We start from the raw sequence: 23,015 nt of genomic DNA, 5'->3' as shown, positions 1-23,015 counted from the left end.
TGAGGGCTATAATTCCTTGATAGTAGTACCATAAATTAAATCTAATTTGCCACTGCCACAGAATTTCTAGGAATCTTATATATCCAGATGTATCAGAGAGTGGATTGTTTTCTTTTTATGTAGCCACACATACTAGTCTACTTTTCAAGTACGATGTAGTTCTTTTTAAGTTCAGAGAGCAAATTCTAACTCTGATCATTCTATTTGTTCATAATAAATGTTACTGAATGAGGTTTAGATTTGTTTTGTATAACTATTGTATTATGGAATTTGACTTGTAATACGAAAGGGAAGTTAACCTGTAGTCTCCTATTTAGACTTTGACTGGGATTAGCATTTATGTAATGCAAAAAAGCAATTGAATGTTTTTATATTTTATGTGTAGTTTTGTTTTTGTTGAGTAGGTGGTTCTTATCCGTATATTAACAAAAACAGTTCAGAAACGTATGTGTTGGTAAATAACCGTAGACATGCCGTTTTAGAAATTCCTTTTGTGATGATGGTTTTGCGCCCACACACTCAACATTGACATCTATTTTATATTGTTACATCTTCAAGGGAATTCTTAGGGTCTTTGTTAGGTATTTAAGGTTCTCATTTATTTTTGAGATTCTATCTACTAATTTTTTTATAATTTACTTTGTAACTGATAAGGTAATTCAAAACCTGCTATAGTTGCTTTGTGTTAATTGTTAATACATACATACTTCATATAAAGTTCATTCTTTCCATCTTACTGCCACATTGAAAATAATAGTTCTTTATCTGCCATTGCTTCTTGTTTATCTTCCTGAAATTCAGTTTTTATACTATTAAAGCTTGCTAGTGACCTGTTCCTTAAATCTCATGGCATTTTTCTATTAGTTTGTATTTTGATTTTGGGTTAATAATAAGTCTCCTTAAATGCTGTTGTGTAGGATAGTTATTTGGTTCTTCTGACCACTATTTCCATAAGGCTGTTGCCTTACCACTCTCCCTGGCCTTTGTTCCCCTCTGAATATGACTATTTTCTAAGGTTTCTTCCTTAGCTTGCTATTTTCTTAGAATTCTCTGTTTTGGAGAGGTTGGCTTCTAGGATTCACCTGTCACTTCTTTGTGACGACTCCTGAAAGCTGTCTGTAGTTCAGTCTCCGGCACTCTAGGCCTCTTGGGTCTCACAGGGCTTTCTGGTTTGCCTTTATCTTCTCCAGAGCCTTTGTTTTTCATCTTTTTTTCCCCTCATTGTCATTAGAATTGGGATCCTCAGTTTGTTTTCCTGGGTTGTTAACATATCCAGCTAACTGATTTTCCCTGATTTAATTTGCCATCCTACCTGCTGTGGTAAATATAATCTTCCAAAAGCACAGCTCTGATTGTGTCGGTCTCCTATTCAGTACCTCCAGTCATTTCCTATTGTCAACTGAATTAAAATGCCAGCTTAATAACTTGCCGTTCATTTTCCTTCCAATATGACTTTAGCCAGCTTTCAGCCTTAAATATCAGTGTATGTGATTTTCTTTGTTGGTGTATATCAGTTCACTTCAGTTTCTCAGTCGTGTCCGACTCTGCAACCCCATGGACTGCAGCACACCAGGCTTCTGTGGCTTCATCACCAGCTCCCGGAGTTCACTCAAGCTCTTGTCCATCGTGTCGGTGATGCCATCCAACTGACACGTTGTCCCCTCACCTCCTGCCTTCAGTCTTCCCCAGCGCCATCCAGCTGTCTCATTCTCTGTCCTCCCCTTCTCCTCCTGCCCCCAATCCCTCCCAGCATCAGGGTCTTTTCCAGTGAGTCAGTTGTTGCCATCAGGTGGCCAAAGTATTGGAGCTTCAGCATCTGTCCTTCCAATGAACATTCAAGACTGAATTCCTTTAGAAAATCAGTGACTTGGTTGGATTTCCTTGCAGTCCAAAGGACTCTCAAGAGTCTTCTCCAACACCAGAGTTCAAAAGCATCCATTCTTCAGTGCTCAGCTTTCTTTATAGTCCAACTGTCACATCCATACATGACCACTGGAAAAACCATAGCTTTGACTAGACGGACCTTTGTTGGTAAAGTAATATCTCTACTTTTTAATATGCTGTCTAGGTTGGTCATAGCCTTTCTTCCAAGGAGCAAGTGTTTTTTAATTTCATGGCTGCAGTCACCATCTGCAGTGATTTTGGAGCCCCCCCAAAAATAGTCTGTTTGCATTGTTTCCCCATCTATTTGCCATGAAGTGATAGGACCGGAAGCCATGATGTTAGTTTTCTGAATGTTGAGTTTTAAGCCGACTTTTTCACTCTCCTCTTTCACTTTCATCAAGAGGCTCTTTAGTTCTTCTTTGCTCTTTGCCATAAGGGTGGTGTCATCTGCATATCTGAGGTTATTGATATTTCTCCTGGCACTCTTGATTCCAGTTGGTGTATATAGGTAAATGGTAAGGATGAGAAATTGGGTTTGAGTAGAGCCGTTACTGAAGCATTCTGTTTATTTATTTATTCCCCTTCTGGTTCCAAGGGCACTGTAAGGTGAGCTACTGGTGATCCATATGATCATAACCATGTTTATTGTAGCAGTTTATGACAGTGCAAAGAGGCATTCGGATGGAGCTGATGAGGTACTGAGTAATGGGTGAGATGGAGTTTGCTGAAGCAGAGAGAAGGTAGCATTCCTGGGATCTAAGGCTTTCTTTATAAGCCTGGTAAATACAATATAGCACTTAGTTTCGTTGTTTTTGCTACTTTGGGTTGTGGGGAGAGACCTTAATACAGTGTTATTTCTTTTATTTCCTATTAGCTTGAGGAACAGAAAGCTTGCATTTGGGAGTGAGGACCGGGAAGAAGGGTTTCCTGCCTATAGCCTGGAGTGAGGGGGTTCGGTAGGTTTGGTGTTGAGGTAGACCTTATGAGGTGGATATTTTATATTTGCTCTTAACTTCTGAGCTAGCTGTGAGTGTGGCTATTTTAAGGAAACATCTTTAAATATCTCCGTGCTTGACATAAAAAATTCTCATCTGTCAACTGTGAAGAGGTGCTGAGGTGTTCCTACTACCACCAGGTCATAGGACCCCCTGCTCACCGGGCTGAACTCCCCCTGACCCCCACCCTTGTGATGTTCATTCAGGCTCAAAATATAAGAGCTGTTTTTATTTATTTTCCTCTGGCAGCATTTTTGTGATTCTGTGTATGTTCCTTCCTGAACTTGAACTCCTCCTTTCCCTTTTACTCTCCCCCCTCACTGTTCGAAATTCTGCTATTTTGTTTCACAAGTGCAACCAACTCCATGAAAACCCTTCCTGCTTTCCGTCCTCACAGCTGGCTTTTCTCTCTTCTTTGTTTGACCCTCACTGTGCTTCACTGTGCCTCTGGTGGCATTTAACGCTTTTAACGTGTGTTACGCTTGTTTCATCCCCTCTGTGAGACTGTGGACTTCCTGAGGACAAGTACTGTGTGTTGAGAAAGTTCTAACTAAATGTTTTAGAGTTCCAGGTTTTTCTCTTTCTGCTTGGTATTGTTATATTAATGTCTTATACCAAACTCAAGAGTAAGAACCTTATTCTTGTTTCTCTCAAACCTTTTCTGTCTTCTCACTTCCTCCTTTTTGTTCAGGTCTTACATTCCTTCATGTTTGTTGTGCATTTAGGGAAAGCTAAACCCCTACAAAATTTATGAACTGAAATATACTTGTTGCTTCATAAGTGACAATTACTTGCATTGAATTAGGCATTTTTCCCACTCCAGTACTCTTGCCTGGAAACTCCCATGGACGGAGGAACCCGGTGGGCTGCAGTCCATGGGGTCGTGAAGAGTCGGACGCGACTAAGTGACTTCACTTTCACTTTTCACTTTCATGCATTGGAGAAGGAAATGGCAGCCCACTCCAGTGTTCTTGCCTGGAGAATCCCAGGGACGGGGGAGCCTGGTGGGCTGCCGTCTATGGGCTTGCACAGAGTCGGACACGACTGAAGTGACTTAGCAGCAGCAGGCATTTTTAGCACTGAAGTAATTCTCTAATTCAGTGCAGAAGCCTTTTGTGGAGGGTGGGAATCTTAGATTTTTTTTTTAAGTAATGAAAGCCATGGCTGTTTTTCTAGAAAAATGCACATACACCCATATATATATATATGAATATATGCATAATCAGATTTCTTTATTTTACAGATAGAGGCTAAGTGATGTTCCTGAGGTCACATGGTGAATCTACATTTGATTACTGGTTGTTTATTCAGTAGTGGAGGGTCTAACAGTGCATGTGTTTCCACAATAGATGAAGAAAAGGAGAGGAGTTTTACCTTGAGGTGGTGTAGAACATTTTAAAAGAGGAGAAACTGCTCATTTAGATTATTGCATACATCCAAAAATAGTTTTTTCTCTTCTGATTACAAAACAAAGATACTTCTTTCAATATGTCGAGTACCAAGTGTCTAGGATAGTTTCCTTAAATGTTAAGATTAAAGATGTGGGGGAATAAGGCGAGTGAGTTTCACATAAAAGCTTTTAGTCTATGTGTTTTCTCCCCAAATGAAAAATTTTATCTTATCTTAGAAAGAAATACATACTTTTTTAAAACAATAAAATCATCACAGTAAGAAAAATCATTAAACGTAGGTGCCACCAACATGATTAAGTGATAATCACTATTAATATTCTGAGGTATATTGTTCTGACCTTTTTATTTATACATTTAGATATGTTTTATTGTTTACATTTTTTTTAAAGAAAAATGGGTTGATTTTACATATGCTCCTTTGTTTTTCTTTTCTGCCCTTTGTAGAAGTTTTAAAAGTACAGAAAAGTACCAAAAAAATGCCTTTTCCACTATGCAGAATTAACCTAGATGGTGTCTCTCTTTAAAGAAAAATTACTCAATTGAGGGAAAATGGTACAGTTTCATTATAATGAATTCAAGCAGTGTACAAAATTACAAAGGTAAACTTAAAGAAATCACCTCAAACTCCATCCAGAAATAACCATCTTTAACATTAGAAAAAACATTCTTCAGATCTCTGTGTATGTGTGTGTGTGCGTGTGTACATATAGAAGGATAAATAAGTAGGTAGGCTGAAAGAAATACCTTTTCAAGAGTGAGATTATACTATTAGTTGCTTTTTTAGAAAGTAATTTTACTTGAATTTACTTGAAGGAATTGTTTAACTTTTAACTTCAAAGTAAATCTTTACCATGAGATATTTTATAATAAAGATTGCTCTAAGTTTAAACAAATGAAAATATTAAGCTGAAGTTAATATCTTCCTTCTAGACTATATTTGGTGCTTACTTTGGCAACACATATGCTAAAATTAGACAATATTTGATTGGAGATCTTATCTATTGCCTGATTTGAAAGATGAAGACTTAAGTACTTATATTCTTCTATATTCTCCCCTTCTGATTTTTGTCAGTTATTTTTACATTGTTCAGATGTATTCAGTGTTTATCATCAATCCTTTACCATGATTTTTCCATTCCTAAACTACTTTCGATTAATTTTAGATTGGGTAGATTTTAACCTTTTTTTTTCTTTTTTTTAATAGAAGGGATCCTGGGCGTTTTTGTTTTTTTTTTGTAGTTCTTTTGTTTAAGAATGTCAGGCTTTCGCCTTTATACTTGAGCTACATCTTGGCTGGGTTTTATGTTCTTGGGTTGCACTTTCTTTTCCTTAGAACTTGGTAGACGTTGTCCAGTTGTCTTCTGGCATTGAGTGTTGCTGCGGAGAAGTCTGAGGCCAACCTGATTTTTTTTCCCCTCCTTGTAAGTGATTTGTTTTATCTGTCTGATTGCTTGAAATTTCCTATTTTTATCCTTAAAGTTCAATAGTTTCATTTAGAATATTTTTTGGTGTTGAGTGTTTTATAGTAAAAATTTCCTGGAATTTTATGTGCTTTTTAAAAAAAATCAACTTTATTGAGGTATATTTTTCATACAATAAACTATGCCTGTTTTAAGTATACAGTTTCATGAGTTTTGAGAAATGTACATATATGTGTAGGGGCTTCCTAGGTGTCTCAGTGGTAAAGAATCCACCTGCCAATGCAAAACATGCAGGAGACGTGGGTTCAATCCCTGGGTCGGGAAGCTCCCCTGGAGGAGAAAATGGCAACCCACTCCAGTGCTTCTGCCTGGAAAATCCCTTGGACAGAGGAGTCTGGTGGCTGCAGCCTATGGGGTTGCAAAGAGTCAGACATGACTTAGCAATTGAGTACACACGCACACGTATCTGTGTAGCTACCCCACAAACACGATAAATTGGTTGCTGTTTTGATCTGCAATTTTAATCGTTATGTTGGATTGCCTCGCTTCTATATATTTTAGCTTCCTTCCAGTTACGTTATCTTTTCAACTACATTTACTGATTATCTCAAGCCTTTTCTCTGTGTCAGAAATTTGATTTTCAGCTGTGTTAGTGAGGATTCTCAAGATATTTTTGATGCACCCAAAAATGACTTCCAGTGGGGGTAGAGTTTGAGCTGAACAGTGTTGTACTACTTTTCCTTTGTTCCAGAATCATTTTTTCCCCCTTTGATTACGTTTCTGTTTATAGCTCTGTGTTCCTTTTATACACATTTTCTCTCTCTTTCTTTCTCTTATCTCTCTCTCACACACACACACACACACACACACACACACACACACACACACACATTCTCTTTCAAACATGTTTCTGCTTTAGGAACAATTTGAAACAAAGTTTTATGAGGATGTTTCAGTTGGCCTTACATATAATATGTAACATACATGTATCTTAGGAATATTAAGAGTGTTAAGTGGTGGAGCCTCAGTGTCTTTATTTCTTGGTAGATTTTGAAACATCTTTCTGCCTTTTTGCCAATCCTCCCTGCTCGCCTGTTAATTTACATCCTGGTACCTTATTAGGTGGGCTTACCTGGTGGCTCAGTGGTAAATAGCTTGGTGGAGGAGACATGGTAAAGAGCCAGTGCAAGAGATGCAAGAAATGCAGGTTTGATCCCTGGGTCAGGAAGATCCCCTGGAGGAGTGTATGGCAACCCACTCCAGTATTCTTGCCTGGAAAATTCCATGGATAGAGGAGTCTGGTGGGCTACAGTCCATGGGGTCACACAGAATCAGACATGACTGAGGAACTAAGCTCGCATGCAGTGAAAGTATTGTTTCCCCTTTTCTTTGTGGAAACTGAGAATGTGCTTTAGGATATATGTATTTAACTTTTCCCCCGAACCTTTACAAAGAGACATAAAATTGGCATATGTTCATACTTGTGGAATATGGTGTTAAAGTATATGGGTGAAATGTAAATATGGAACAAATGTGAGTCTTGTCAAAATAGCAGGTTAAGGACTTTTTAATTGACTAGTGAACAGTGATAAACTGAAATCTTGCTTGAATTGAAGATGAAAATTAGGTACTTTTAGAAATGAATTAATTGAAAAACAGAGTTGATCATAAACATGTTCAGAATGGACATTTCTAATTTATGTAAACTTTTACGGTAATGTGGAATTTTAAAAGTAGAAGGATCTCTGTTATTTATACCATGCATTTTAAAATTTATCAATTCATTGAACTTTATTGAGCATTTTCTATGGTCCAGGCATTTTAGGTACTGGGGTGGGAGGGGAGTGGTATGTCTTGAATAACAGAAAGTCCTTGTTCTTACAGAGCTACATTGTAGTAGAATAGATAGACAGCAGATAAATGTGTAAACATAATGTGAAATACTGGGTAGTGTATGACTCATTTGAACTATCTGGAAGAAATGAGGTACCTAAATCTAAGAAACGCCTAAAAAATAATCTTTATCACTTATGTGTCAGTTGCCTTTCTAGCACTTTTTTTTTACTTAAGTTAATTTCAGGATGATGTAGAAGAGCAGTAATGGTTGACTTGGTTTTAAACTTGCCTGTCTATATGTGAATCTTGGGCAAGCCACTTGAACTCTCTGGGCTTTAGTTTTCTCATCTATAAAATGAGATGGTTGGCCTAGTACATGATTTTAAAACTGTGCTCGTCTGTGTCATTCCTTTTCTCCTTTGTGAGAGTTCAACTTTGGTCTGTTTTATATACTGGGAATACCTGGATCTTTATAAGGTTTTATTTGGAAACACGTTTTGTACTTTATTTAAAAATAGGTTTGGTTAAGATTTCCTTGGCTGCTGAGGAGAGAACAACTTGAGGCTGCTCAAGTAGAAAAATTTTTCTAAATGAATATGGGTATATCTTGTGGAAATCAAATGCAACTATGCATTAAAATTTTTTTCTTTTTACAGTATATGTATATACTGTTCAGTATAAATGTATATGTTGAAATATATATATATACAGATACAAATACAAATTTATATATACAAATATAAATACATATGCTGATAATTTCTTTTCATATGCCAGTAGATTGACTTGTGTACTTCCTGGAATGACCAGGGAGTCACCAGATCTCCATTTTTGGAGATCACTGAAACAGACAATCTACCAAATCTCTTGCTTGACCCCTTGAGCTTTTCCTTCATCCCACCATGACCACTCATTTGAAAACCTAGCATTGTAGACTTTGTCAGTATCATCATTTCTGACCTTAGTTTTAAACATCTTTCTGATGATTACTTCCTGTTTCTGCCAATTCACTCTTCGAATTTAACAATTTTCAGAATGCATCAAGACTTTTAACAGTTTTCGCTTATCTCCTTTCACCTATGGTGTTATCATTTCCTTGCAAACAGCAACTCTCCTATTCTGTTCTCTGCTTAACCAGGCAGGTGGGCAAGTCTGGCCAAATCCATCTTTCTACTTGTTTTATACCATGTCTCTTAAGGCTTGGAGATCGCCAGGCACCCAGAAATACTCTCTTGTGAACTGTTACAGATGATTCATTCTTTCCTCTCTTTAGACTAGCTTTCCTCTATATATATTAGTCACTTCCCTATGGTTTACAAGTTTATTTTTCCTCTTTGCAAGAGACTGGCCTAATCAAATTGAGCATCTCTTGGACCTTATTCCAAGAGATTCAAAGGAGAATGAGAACTGGTCCAGTTGGAGAGAGGTTTATCCTTGGCACCATAAACTATGGCCAGAGGAGCAAAGTTACTCTGAGCATTGCTGCTGGGGCTCACCCTTCAGAATGCGTGGGTAGTGAAAATCAGGATGGTGTTACTTGTTGAGAGATGGAGTCATCTGAAAAAGGAGAAGGAAATGGCAGCCCACTCCAGTATTCTTGCCTGGAGAATCCCAGGGACAGGGGAGCCTGGTGGGCTGCTGTCTTTGGGGTCACATAGAGTCGGACACGACTGAAGTGACTTAGCAGCAGCAGCATCTGAAAAAGTAAAAACTGATTAACCTTAGTTAATCAGTCTTTAAAGCATAGAAAGGTTCTTAATCTGTAGTGCATGGATGGGCTTTAGAGAGCCCCCGAACATCCTGATATTGTTAGAAAAATTTTGTGTATGTGTACATGTGTGATTTTTAATGGAGACGAGGCCCACAGTTTTTAAAGTCTCGAAGGGAGCTATGACCTACATAAAGGACTGCTGTAGGGTTAACTTTAGCAAGAGTAATCTGGTTCCGTGGATCTAGATATCTTAATAGTAAAAGATGAGTAAAAGAGCAGTTCTTGCTATTGTATTTTTAATTCAAGATAATTAAAGAGGTAAAGAAAACAACTTCTAATGGAAAGAAATGAGTTTTTCAGAACTTGAGTTTGACACATGCATGTTGTGAATTATTCTTTTCTTTTCATATATGTTTTAGATCAACAGAGAAGAATATTTTTGCCACCTCCACCTGGAATTAGAAAATGTGTCATATCCACCAATATTTCTGCAACATCTTTGACAATAGATGGGATCAGGTAAACTTTTAAAATTCCTTTGAAAGCCAAGGAAGCCACTTAGCTAATCGTAAAATATTCAGTTTGTGTCTCTGTGCCCGCCACCAGTTCCCCTCTCACCTCCTTAACTTGTAATCACCCAGCGTTTTTTGTAATTATTGTTTGCTCTGAATAGGAAATGGAGTAGGAGGTGCATATAGTATTTCTGTTGATACTTTTAAATACTTGTACTTGGCAACTTGTAGCTTCCTCTTCCCAAATATAAGATTATGTGTAATGTTTCAAGGATTTCTTTAAGTGGGAGGCCAAACCTGTTTTTCTATGTTCCCATTACCAGCAGATACCTAAGAGGATCTGATATTCCCTTCTGACCTGTCAGCTCCACTTCATATAGTTAGCTTTGTAAACCCAAGTATTTATCTGGAGGTACTGTTTCTTGCTTTTCAGCTGTTTGTGAAATGGACTTTATATTTCAGTGTAATCAATGATGCCATCAAATTTTTGAGAAATTTTGTAGAGAAACACTTGGAAATTTTAAATCTAGACTGAGAGCTAAATGAGAAGTTCTTTTAGACCTTTGAGCCACATTCCTTCTGGATGTTTATCTTTTACCCAGTATATTTTATGTCCTTAACTAAGTCTGTCTCTGCCAAAGGATGACTGGACCTGCCGCAAAGGTTCTGTATGTTTCTTTTGGGTAAAATGATCCTCCAGATCTAAGAGGAAGTTTAATTTCCTCTGCTTCTCTTAACTTTAAAAATAATGGTTTCACTAAGGGCTTAGGTGAGCAATTCTCTTGAGTAAATTAATCTCTGTAATTTTTTGTTTCCAGCCAAGGCAATATTCATGAAATAGCGTCTTTCAGAATGTTCCCTTAGTGAATGATAGACTTAGTACTGTTTCTGACTAAGTTTTTAACCTGACTTGTTCTCCATTTAATTGGCTTAAAGTGGTGTTGTTAGAGAGTAAATGGAATTAATTCTGAACCTGTTAGAATGATTTAGAGCTGATTTTCAAGTTTTTCATTTGTTGTTGTTTAGTCACTAAATGCGTGTCTGACTCTTGCGACCCCATGGACTGTAGTTCATCAGGCTCCTCTGTCCATGGGATTTTCCAGGTAAGGATACTGGAGTGAGTTGCCATTTCCTTCTCCGGGGGATCTTCCCCACCCAGGGGCTGAACCTGCATCTCCTGCATTGGCTGGTGGATTCTTTACCACTGAGCCACTAGGGAAGCCCTTATTTTCTATGGGACAACATAAGATTTACATTGAAAAGTGGATAATAAAGTAGTATTTATTCCATATACAGTGTTGTGCAACCACCACCTCTATCGCGTCCTAAAACTTTTCATCACCCCCAAATAAAACTATATACTTTAAGGAGTTGTTGCCCATTTATGCCTCCCCCTAGCGCTTAGCAGCCACCACTTAATGAATACCCTATGTTGGGTATTTCATATAAATGGAGTTACAGCATGTGATCTTTTGTGCCTGGCTTCTTCCACTCAGCATGTTTTTTGAGGTTCATCTGTGATGTAGCATGTATCAGTACTTCATGCTTTTTTATAGCTGAATAGCATTGTTATATGTGTAGACCATAATTTGTTCACCCTTTCATCTCTTAATGGTTAATGAACATTTATGCTGTTTCTACCTTTTGGCTCTTACAGTGCCCCTATAGTGCACTATGAATATATGTCTGCAAGTGTTTGTTGAGTGGGCTTCACAGGTGGCTCAGCGGCAAAGAATTTGCCTGCCGGTGCAGGAGAAGTGGGTTTGATCGCGGGGTGGGGAAGATCTTCTGGAGGAGGAAATGGCAACCCACCCCAGTGTTCTTACTTGGGAAATCCCATGGACAGAGGAGCCTGGTGGGCTACAATCCACAGGGTCCCAAAGAGTGGGACACGCCTGAGCACACACACATGCAATATGCTGAGTACTTGTTTTCAGTTCTTCTGAGTGTATCCCTAGGAATGGAGAGTTTGAGTCATATTGTAATTCTACGTTTAATGTTCTAAGGACCCACCAAACCATTTCCCACATTGGCTGAACTATTTTACATTTCCAAAATAGCAGTGGAACCAATAGAGTTCCAATTTCTTCACTTTCAGGTTTTACCCTTAACTGAAAAGTTGTTGTGTAGTTGTTAGTTTGATAGAAAAGAAGTATCCAAAGTGGTTAAAAATTAGCAAGTCTTTCCGTATTTTCTAGAAACTTAACTTTTTTCCATGCTCTTTAGATACGTGGTGGACGGTGGCTTTGTGAAGCAGTTAAATCACAACCCCAGGTTAGGATTGGATATCCTAGAGGTGGTTCCAATTTCAAAGTAAGTCTCTGTGTTAAGCCTTTTTGTTCAAAGAGCAGTTCATTAGATAATTTCTAATTGCTTTGAGAAAGAAAATGAATTACTTAGGAAAAAATCACAGAACATTTTGGGGACTTTTTTGTTGTTTTTTTTTTTCCTAAAGGAGTGAGGCGTTACAGCGAAGTGGCCGAGCTGGCAGGACTTCCTCAGGAAAATGCTTTCGGATCTATAGTAAAGATTTTTGGAACCAGTGTATGCCTGACCATGTGATCCCTGAGATTAAGAGAACTAGTTTGACGTCTGTAGTTCTGACCTTAAAGTGCCTTGCCATACATGATGTAATAAGGTATGTAGACAATTTGAAAAAAAAGAAAAATGTGTTAGGGAGTCAGGTTTTTTCCTCTGAAATTTTTTTGAAGTATTTGACAGATATGGCACTCCATTTTCAAGGTTTAACTAAACCCAAATAAAAGGTTTCTTTCCCTTGCTTTACTGGGTTTTGATCCCTTGCTCATATTTTAACCTTGGCTTAATGGAGTATTTCAGGCTGGTGTTTATTTGGATCATTTAGTGACCACTGTTTGTCTGTAATGAAAGGTATACAATGACCTTAATTCCACTTTGAAAGTGTTATGTTTTATTTTGGGGGGGATTAGCATTTTTTATGTAGCCAGCATGGTACCAAGTACCATGAGAGGGTAATACTCAGTAGGTTTTGCTTTCGCTAAGCTTAAATTCTAATGGGGAAATGAGATTGAGATATGAAGCAAAGAATAGAACAACTGTTAAATTTTAGTTAAATGTTGAACTATATAATTAGTATGGGACAGAATATTGTAGGGCCTTGAAATTTTACCCTTATAAAATTTATGGTAGAAGAAATAGTGAAAGAAGAGTATTGTCTTTGTCTTAATTTTGCTTTTAATTGCCTGGGGATGTTGAAGTGTCAGGAACCTAGGGAGAAGATGACCATACATTCTTTTCTTTTTTTCATGCATTCTTTAAATTCATAATAAGGGAAATAGTTACTAGATACATCCAGATATGTTTTATATACTCTTGGAAAGCCATCTAAGATTTTTTTTTTTTGATAGTTATTGTAACAGCAGAGATTTTCTAGATGAGAATAAAAATCCTAGAAAGAAGAAAGCAGATATATAAAATTGTTTTCATATATGATACATATGAAAAAGGCCATTTTAAAGAAATCTAATTGACCAAACAGATGAACTCAGATTGAAAGTATTTATAAAGGCTAACAGAGCAGCATATAACCAAGAATAAATATATATTAGAAAACTAGAAACAATAATTGCTCAATATCATCTGCACTGAATTATTTTTCCATCTTAAGTTTTAAGACTTAGAAAGTACTGAAAGTTTTTTAAATGTTAGAGACCAAAAAAAAAAAAAGACTTCTTTCCCCACCCCTCTTTCTTTTTACTTCTAGTTTTATTGAGATATAATTGACATACAGCACTGTGTAAATGTAAGGTATACAGCATAATGACTTATATACATTGTGAAATGATTACTACAGTAAGTTTAATGAACATCCATCATCTCATACAGATAAAATATTAAAGAAATAGAAAAAAAAGTTTTTTTCCTTATGATGAGAATTCTTTCATATATAACATACAGCAGTGTTAATTATATTTACCGTGTTCTATCTCCCCACCACAGAGAACCAGAATTTGAAGTAGATGGTATAGTATTCATAGGTAACAAAAGAAAATAGAGCTTTTGTTGTTACTGTGCTTCCCCATTCTCCTCCATCAAGGATGATTTTAGGGACTTTCCTGGTGGGTAGCACAGTGGATAAGAATCTGCCTGCCAGTGCAGGGGACACAGGTTCAATCCCTGGTCTGGGAAGATCTCACATGTCATGGAGCAACTAAGCCAGTGCGCCACAACTGCTGAGCCCACCTGCCTCAGCTACGAAGCTGGCACACTCCAGAACCTGCGAGCCCAAATACTGAACCTATGAGCCGCAGCTGCTGAGTCTGTGAGCTGCAGCTACTGAAGCCTGCACGCCTAGAGCCTGTGCTGTACAAGAGAAGCCCCTGCAATGAGAAGCCCAAGCACGACAGCAAAGAGTAGGCCCTGCTTGCGGCAACTGAAAAAAGCCCGAGTGCAGCAACGATGACCCAGGACAGCCAACATAAACAAATAAATAAACATTTTTAATAAAGAATGATTTTAAAACTGAAAAGAGAAGAACAAGTCTAGATAAGAAGGGATGACGACTAGTATGGATTAGAAAATACTGAGAGAAACCCTAACAACTGCAGATGAGGTCGTCTTGAGGCTTTAGACATTATTTCCACAGTACTAAAAGAACTTGCTGATATAATGTCAGAGGTACTGTAGGTCATCTCTGAGAAACTATGCAGAACAGGTTACCAGAAAATTGTGAGCAACTAAAAAAAAATAAATTCTCTATTTAAGAAAAGAGCAGGTTATAGAAATAGCTGCCTAGTAAGCTTTACATTGATTCTTAGCAAATTCTACCATTGTTTATTGGAAAAAGGTTTAAGAGAATATAATGTTGGTTTGTAATCATCAATGTGAATCAAAATGGATCACAAAGAATATGTCCTCAAACCATTCCCTTTTCAGTTTGAAGACAGGACCATTCACATAATGGCTGCACCACAAGAAGTGATTGAATGATAACCTGATGTCTCTTGTTTTCACCGCAGTATTTAACAAGATTACATCTGACATCTTTGTGAATAAGAATATGACAGTACTGCTGAATTAGGGTATAGCTGCCAAATAGCCAAACCCAGAAAGTATTGATTAATTGTTCACCAAGCCTTGATGGGGGTTTTACTGGTAGTATGCTGAATTTCACTTTTTCCTGATAAGCAATTTTAATGAAAATATTAAATGTATTAAAATAACGATTTCCAGATTTTTGGTAAAAATTTGTATACCTAATAGGTAGATGATTAAAACTAAGATTTAGAATGGTCTCATAGGCCAGAACCTGGGGCAAAAATCACCAAGGTAAAAGTCTGAAAGGGTATATCTTAAATCCTATGTTTTGATTGCACATTAAAGAAATTCAATGTGGAAAAGATCTGAAGTTATCTGATCACCACAAACTTAATATGAGTTTGCAGTTATTCTGTTTAAAAATTTTAAAAAATCCTACTGCATAAACTATGATTATTAATAGACTGCAGTGTCCAGATGATTGGGAATTATAGCATTCCTGTTCAGTATTGGTCACTCCACATTTGGAATTCAGTTTTGCCTGTCATTGTGTTTCATGAGGAGTTTGACAAACTAGATTGTTTCTAAAAAAAAAAATGATAATTATGTATGGTGGGTCTCTTAGAAACCAGATAATACAAGGAGAGTTTGACAGAATTGGTACTTGATATAATCAAGGGGAGAAATAATTGTCCTTTTAACAAATCTAAAATGGCTCTTGTGTAGATGAGGAAGCTGACTAGTTTGGTATTGCTCTAGGATTGGGGTCACAAAATCTGGTCCAGGCTCATTGATGGTTTTTGTAAATAAAATTTTATTGGAACACAACCATGCCTTTTCATTTATGTATGGCTGCTTTTGCTTTAGCAGTAGAGTTGAGTGGTTGTGACAGAGACCATATGGCCTGTAAAACCTAAAATATTTACTGTCTTGCCTTTAAAAAGTGGCTTCCCTTGTAACTCAGTTGGCCTTTAGAAAGTGCTTGCTAACTCTTGTTCTAGCAGATAACAGGACTTGTTGGTACAAGTTGTAGGAAAGCTGACTATAGAACAGTTGACCAAATTTTTGTTTATTTATATTGAAATAGAGCTGTCAGTCCTGGAATGGACTTTTTTTGTGTAAGATATTGGACCTTTTGTCCCCTTTTGGACCTTTTCCAAAGTGAGAAATTGGAGTGGATAATGTATCATCTCAAAACTAATGGTGGAAAAATAATCCAGTGCAGATAATAAGTAATTACTGTCCTGGTGGGCAGGTATATATTCACCTTGGTTATATGTCTCTCTGCTGTCCTTTGTGAATATTACTTTTTTCCTTATTTGAAGAAATAATTATCTTCAAGTGTGAAATAGATCCCATGCTCTAGAGGTATCTCTCAATAGTCATACTGACCTTTGTGAATACTGTTAATTGTCTTATGTTGCTTAATGATAGTGTGGTATGTAAGAGAATGTCCTTTCTTTCACGGGACATGCTCTGAAATATTTAGGGGTAGATTGGCATTGTGTTTGCAATCTGTTTGGAGACAGTTCAAGGGAAACTAAGTCCATACATATCTCTACAGACAATAAAACAAATTGGTAAAGTTAATTGAAGATATTTATCATTGTATCAAAAACCGTTTTGAGGTACTGTTAAATAATTTGTAATTTTTTAGCCACTTTCAGTTAATTCTTCACTGTTTTTTTAAATTGTAATAAAAATTACAGACTGCAGAACAGAATAGATGATATTGGCTATGAAGAACCTTTGTTAAGTAGAGAGGAGTCGTGAGAGTATTGCAGCTAAGGGGGAATAAAGAAAAGGGCTTCTTCAATTAAATAGGAGAGTGTGATTCAGAGAAAATGTCCTCCTTTGTGGAATGCTGATTACCATCATAGAATGCTAAAAAGAAAAGAGAGAGAAAAGAAAGACTTGAAAAAACAGAAGGAAAACCTTTTAAAGAAATTTTCAAATCTGTATAAAATCTTGCCATGTTCAAGGAATGAAGTCTCATTTTATGTATCACTTAAACACACAGGTTCCCCTATTTGGATCCACCTAATGAAAGACTTATTTTGGAAGCTCTTAAACAACTTTACCAGTGTGATGCTATTGACAGGTAAAGAAGAAAAACCCTTAAAACCAACTACAATAGATGTTAATCTGTCTCTTTTTTTTAAAGGGTTCTTAATATTTCCCTTTATCATTAGAAAGTGATTTGTTTGAATTGAATGGATTGTTTTCCCTGAAATTAGAATTTGTTCTCAGTCTTCCCTCACCACAATTCTGAAATTATACCATAAAATTGTTTTTTTTTTTTTTTTTTTTAGTATTGGTAGTATTTAACAAGTAATTTCTGAGCACCCTTTCTATTGCCAGGCATTGTGCTGGGCACATCAAAATAATAAGTGAGCCAGAGTCCTTGTTCTCATGACTGTGATGGGAAAAGATTTGGTAATTATTATTGTCTCATTTCCTTAAGGACATTTTCCATGCTTCTGTAGCATTGTGTGTCTGTTATTATATTACTTTATTCTTCCTTATTGTTTAGTTTGTTGGATATATAGGCCATTGAGAGCAAGGAATTTTATCATCTTTATGTATTATGATTATACAGTAGAAGTGAGAAATAGATTTAAGGGCCTAGATCTGATAGATAGAGTGCCTGATGAACTATGGAATGAGGTTTGTGACATTATACAGGAGATAGGGATCAAGACCATCCCCATGGAAAAGAAATGCAAAAAAGCAAAATGGCTGTCTGGGGAGGCCTTACAAATAGCTGTGAAAAGAAGACAAGCGAAAAGCAAAGGAGAAGAGGAAAGATAAAAGCATCTGAATGCAGAGTTCCAAAGAATAGCAAGAAGAGATAAGAAAGCCTTCTGCAGCGATCAATGCAAAGAAATAGAGGAAAACAACAGAATGGGAAAGACTAGAGATCTCTTCAAGAAAATTAGAGATACTAAGTGAAGTCAAGTGGACCTTAGAAAGCATCACTACGAACAAAGCTAGTGGAGGTGATTGAATTCCAGTTGAGCTATTCCAAATCCTGAGTGCTGCACTCAATACGCCAGCAAATTTGGAAAACTCAGCAGTGGCCACAGGACTGGAAAAGGTCAGTTCTCATTCTAATCCCAAAGAAGGGTAATGCCAAAGAATGCTCAAACTACCGCACAATTGCACTCATCTCACACGCTAGTAAAGTAATGCTCAAAACTCTCCAAGCCAGGCTTTAGCAATATGTGAACTGTGAACTTCCTGAGGTTCAAGCTGGTTTTAGAAAAGGCAGAGGAACCAGAGATCAAATTGTCAACATCTGCTGGATCATGGAAAAAGCAAGAGAGTTCCAGAAAAACATCTATTTCTGCTTTATTGACTATGCCAAAGCCTTTAACTGTGTGAACCAGAGATCAAATTGCCAGCATCCGCTGGATCATGGAAAAAACAAGAGAGTTCCAGAAAAACATCTATTTCTGCTTTATTGACTATGCCGAAGCCTTTGACTGTGTGGATCACAATAAACTGTGGAAAATTCTGAAAGAGATGGGAATACCAGACCACCTGACCTGCCTCTTGAGAAATCTGTATGCAGGTCAGGAATCAACAGTTAGAAATGGACATGGAACAACAGACTGGTTCCAAATAGGAAAAGGAATACGTCAAGGCTGTATATTGTCACCCTGCTTATTTAACTTCTATGCAGAGTACGTCATGAGAAACGCTGGGCTGGAAGAAACACAAGCTGGAATCAAGATTGCCGGGAGAAATATCAATAACCTCAGATATGCAGATGACACCACCCTTATGGCAGAAAGTGAAGAGGAACTCAAAAGCCTCTTGATGAAAGTGAAAGTGGAGAGTGAAAAAGTTGGCTTAAAGCTCAACATTCAGAAAACGAAGATCATGGCATCTGGTCCCATCACTTCTGGGAAATAGATGGGGAAACAGTGGAAACAGTGTCAGACTTTATTTTTGGGGGCTCCAAAATCACTGCAGATGGTGACTGCAGCCATGAAATTAAAAGACGCTTACTCCTTGGAAGGAAAGTTATGACCAACTTAGATAGCATATTGAAAAGCAGAGACATTACTTTGCCAACAAAGGTCCGTCTAGTCAAGGCTATGGTTTTTCCTGTGGTCATATATGGATGTGAGAGTTGGACTGTGAAGAAGGCTGAGTGCCAAAGAATTGATGCTTTTGAACTGTGGTGTTGGAGAAGACTCTTGAGAGTGCCTTGGACTGCAAGGAGATCCAACCAGTCCATTCTGAAGGGGATCAGCCCTGGGATTTCTTTGGAAGGAATGATGCTAAAGCTGAAACTCCAGTACTTTGGCCACCTCATGCAAAGAGTTGACTCATTGGAAAAGACTCTGATGCTGGGAGGGATTGGGGGCAAATGGAGAAGGGGATGACAGAGGATGAGATGGCTGGATGGCATCACTGACTCGATGGACGTGAGTCTGAGTGAACTCAGGGAGTTGGTGATGGACAGGGAGGCCTGGCGTGCTGCGATTCATGGGGTCGCAAAGAATCATACATGACTGAGCGACTGATCTGATCTGATCTGAAGGGAACATTTCATGCAAAGATGGGCTCGATAAAGGACAGAAATGGTATGGACCTAACAGAAGCAGAAGATATCAAGAAAAGGTGGCAAGAATACACAGAAGAACTGTACAAAAAAGATCTTCACGACCCAGATAATCACGATGGTGTGGTCACTGACCTAGAGCCAGACATCCTGGAATGTGAAGTCAAGTGGGCCTTAGAAAGCATCACTACAAACAAAGCTAGTGGAGGTGATAGAATTCCAGTTGAGCTATTTCAAATCCTCAAAGATTATGCTGTGAAAATGCTGCACTCAATATGCCAGCAAATTTGGAAAACTCAGCAGTGGCCACAGGACTGGAAAAGGTCAGTTTTCATTCCAGTCCCAAAGAAAGGCAATGCCAAAGAATGTTCGAACTACCGCACAATTGCACTCATCTCACACGCTAGTAAAGTAATGCTCAAAACTCTCCAAGCCAGGCTTCAGCAATATGTGAACTGTGAACTTCCTGAGGTTCACGCTGGGTTTAGAAAAGGCAGAAGAACCAGAGATCAAATTGCCAACATCCACTGGATCATGGAAAAAGCAAGAGTTCCAGAAAAACATCTATTTCTGCTTTATTGACTATGCCAAAGCCTTTGACTGTGTGAACCAGAGATCAAATTGCCAACATCCACTGGATCATGGAAAAAACAAGAGAGTTCCAGAAAAACATCTATTTCTGCCTTATTGACTATGCCGAAGCCTTTGACTGTGTGGATCACAATAAACTGTGGAAAATTCTGAAAGAGATGGAAATACCAGACCACCTGACCTGCCTCTTGAGAAATCTGTATGCAGGTCAGGAATCAACAGTTAGAACTGGACATGGAACAACAGACTGGTTCCAAATAGGAAAAGGAATACGTCAAGGCTGTATATTGTCACCCTGCTTATTTAACTTCTATGCAGAGTACATCATGAGAAACGCTGGAGTGGAAGAAACACAAGCTGGAATCAAGATTGCCGGGAGAAATATCAATAACCTCAGATATGCAGATGACACCACCCTTATGGCAGAAAGTGAAGAGGAACTCAAAAGCCTCTTGATGAAAGTGAAAGTGGAGAGTGAAAAAGTTGGCTTAAAGCTCAACATTCAGAAAACGAAGATCATGGCATCTGGTCCCATCACTTCATGGGAAATAGATGGGGAAACAGTGGAAACAGTGTCAGACTTTATTTTTGGGGGCTCCAAAATCACTGCAGATGGTGACTGCAGCCATGAAATTAAAAGACGCTTACTCCTTGGAAGGAAAGTTAAGACCAACCTAGATACATATTCAAAAGCAGAGACATCACTTTGCTAACAAAGGTCTGTCTAGTCAAGGCTATGGTTTTTCCTGTGGTCATATATGGATGTGAGAGTTGGACTGTGAAGAAGGCTGAACACTGAAGAATTGATGCTTTTGAACTGTGGTGTTGGAGAAGACTCTTGAGAGTGCCTTGGACTGCAAGGAGATCCAACCAGTCCATTCTGAAGGAGATCAGCCCTGGGATTTCTTTGGAAAGAATGATGCTAAAGCTGAAACTCCAGTACTTTGACCACCTCATGCAAAGAGTTGACTCATTGGAAAGGACTCTGATGCTGGGAGGGATTGGGGGCAGGAAGAGAAGGGGATGACAGAGGATGAGATGGCTGGATGGCATTACTGACTCGATGGACGTGAGTCTGAGTGAACTCAGGGAGTTGGTGATGGACAGGGAGGCCTGGCGTGCTGCGATTCATGGGGTCGCAAAGAGTCGGACTCGACTGAGTGACTGAACTGAACTGAACTGTTGTTTCTCTTATCAGTGTCCACAGTGTATCATATTCCTTATATTGAATTGAATTTCTAGAGGTAATTTAAAGTTATCTAACTTATTCTGAGTGATAAACAGTTCACTTGTACTCTTTGAAGGCAGAAAGACTTAAGAACTTTTTCTTTCCATTAAGGAGTGGCCATGTGACCAGATTGGGTTTGTCTATGGTAGAATTTCCTCTCCCTCCACATCTGACATGTGCGGTAATAAAGGCTGCTTCTCTCGACTGTGAAGATCTACTGCTTCCAATAGCAGCAATGTTGTCTGTGGAAAATGTCTTCATTAGACCTGGTAAGAAATTTTTTTAATTAATAGAGTTTATTTTTTAGAGCATTTTTAGGTTTATAGAAAAATTGAGGGAAAGTACAGAGTTTTCCCTATTATTAACATTTTTCAGTAGCATGGTACCTTTTTTATAATTAAAGAACCAACATTGATACATTATTATTACTGAAGAGTTCACTGTTTGTGTTGTAAATTCTATAGGTTTCGGCAGATCTGTAATGACACATATTCACCGTCAGAATATTGTGCAGAGTAGTTGCACTGTGTTCCACCCAGTCATTCCTGCATCCCTTCCCCCAAACCCTTAGCAACCACTGAAATTTCTTTTGTGTGCCTTTTTCAATATCATCCACTATATATTTCGACTATACAGATTCCTGTATTCCTGTACTGGAAGGTATTCCTTCCAATACCTTTTCGGATTGACTTCCTTAGCAGTGTGCTTTTATGGCTCCTCCGTGTCTTTTGGTGGCATGATAGCTCATCTCTGTTTTTTGGCGGGAGCACATAGACTTTCTCCAGTCATAGCTCATGGGGCTTCTCTAGTTGCAGCGTGTGGATTTGGTTGGCTCATGACATGTGGGATCCTAGTTCCCCGACTGGTGTCGAAGCCATGTCCCCAGTGTTAGAAGGTGGACTCTTAACCACTGGACCTCCAGGGATGTCTCAGCTCATTTCCTTTCATTGCTGAATAACATTCCATTGTGTGGAGTTTGTTTATCCATTTTCCTATGGAAAGACCTCTTGGTTGCTTTCAAGTTTTGGCCGTTTCAGATAAAGCTGCTGTAAACATTTGTGTGCAGGTTTTTGTATGAACAGCTTATTGCCAAATTGTACGATAAGAATATGTTTGTATTTATAAGAAAGTGCCAGACTGTCTTCCAAAGTGTTTGCCATAATGCATCCGCACCAGCAGTGAGCCTGAAATTCCTGTTGCTCTACCTTCTCTACAGCTTCTTGTGTTGGCACTGTTTTGGGGTTTGGGCCGTTCTAGTAGGTGTGTAGTGGTATTTCACTGTGGTTTTGATTTGTAGACCCCGATGGCGTACGATGTAGATCGTCTTTTCGTGTGCTCATTTGCCATTTGTGTATCTTCTTTGGGGAGGTGTCTCTTCTGGTCTTTTTAAATCGGATTGTTTGTTTTTTTGTGTGTGTGCTCAGTTGCTCAGTCATGTCCCAGTCTTTGCGGCCCCATGGACTGCAGCCCACCAGGCTCCTCTGTCCATGGAATTTTCCAGGCAGAATTACTGGAACAGGTTGCCATTTCCTACTCTAGGGGATCTTCCCCACCCAGGGATCGAACCTTTGTCTCTTGCATCTCCTGCATTGGCAGGCGGATTCTTTACCACTGCGCCACTTGGGAAGCCCTTTGTTTTCTTATTGTTGGGTTTTAGGAGTTCATTGTATGTTTTGGATAACAGTTCTCTATCAGGTGTGTCTTGTACAAGTATTTTTTCCCAGTCTATGACTTCTTTTCTCATTCTCTTGACTTTGTCTTTCCAGAGCAAAAGTTTTTAATTTTAATGAAGTCCAGTTTATCAGTGATTTCTTTGATGAGTCATGCGTTTGTGTC

At 38.3% G+C, this 23,015-nt stretch overlaps 1 protein-coding gene across 1 annotated transcript in view; it reads left to right on the top strand.

Moving 5' to 3' along the window:
- DHX40 (DEAH-box helicase 40) overlaps positions 1 to 23,015 on the top strand; it is a 50,450-nt gene that overhangs the window by 5,933 nt on the left and 21,502 nt on the right. The window contains exons 8-12 of the mRNA XM_070390580.1: positions 9,679 to 9,778; positions 11,998 to 12,084; positions 12,227 to 12,409; positions 16,808 to 16,888; positions 21,291 to 21,448. Of these exons, the coding sequence (XP_070246681.1) occupies positions 9,679 to 9,778; positions 11,998 to 12,084; positions 12,227 to 12,409; positions 16,808 to 16,888; positions 21,291 to 21,448 (609 nt within the window). The remainder of the gene's footprint in view (positions 1 to 9,678; positions 9,779 to 11,997; positions 12,085 to 12,226; positions 12,410 to 16,807; positions 16,889 to 21,290; positions 21,449 to 23,015) is intronic.

This window comes from Bos mutus, chromosome 19, assembly GCF_027580195.1.
Source record: "Bos mutus isolate GX-2022 chromosome 19, NWIPB_WYAK_1.1, whole genome shotgun sequence".
Taxonomy (NCBI): domain Eukaryota; kingdom Metazoa; phylum Chordata; class Mammalia; order Artiodactyla; family Bovidae; genus Bos; species Bos mutus.
The sequence above is the reverse complement of the archived record's forward strand: the minus strand, read 5'-3'. Positions and strand labels throughout refer to the sequence as shown.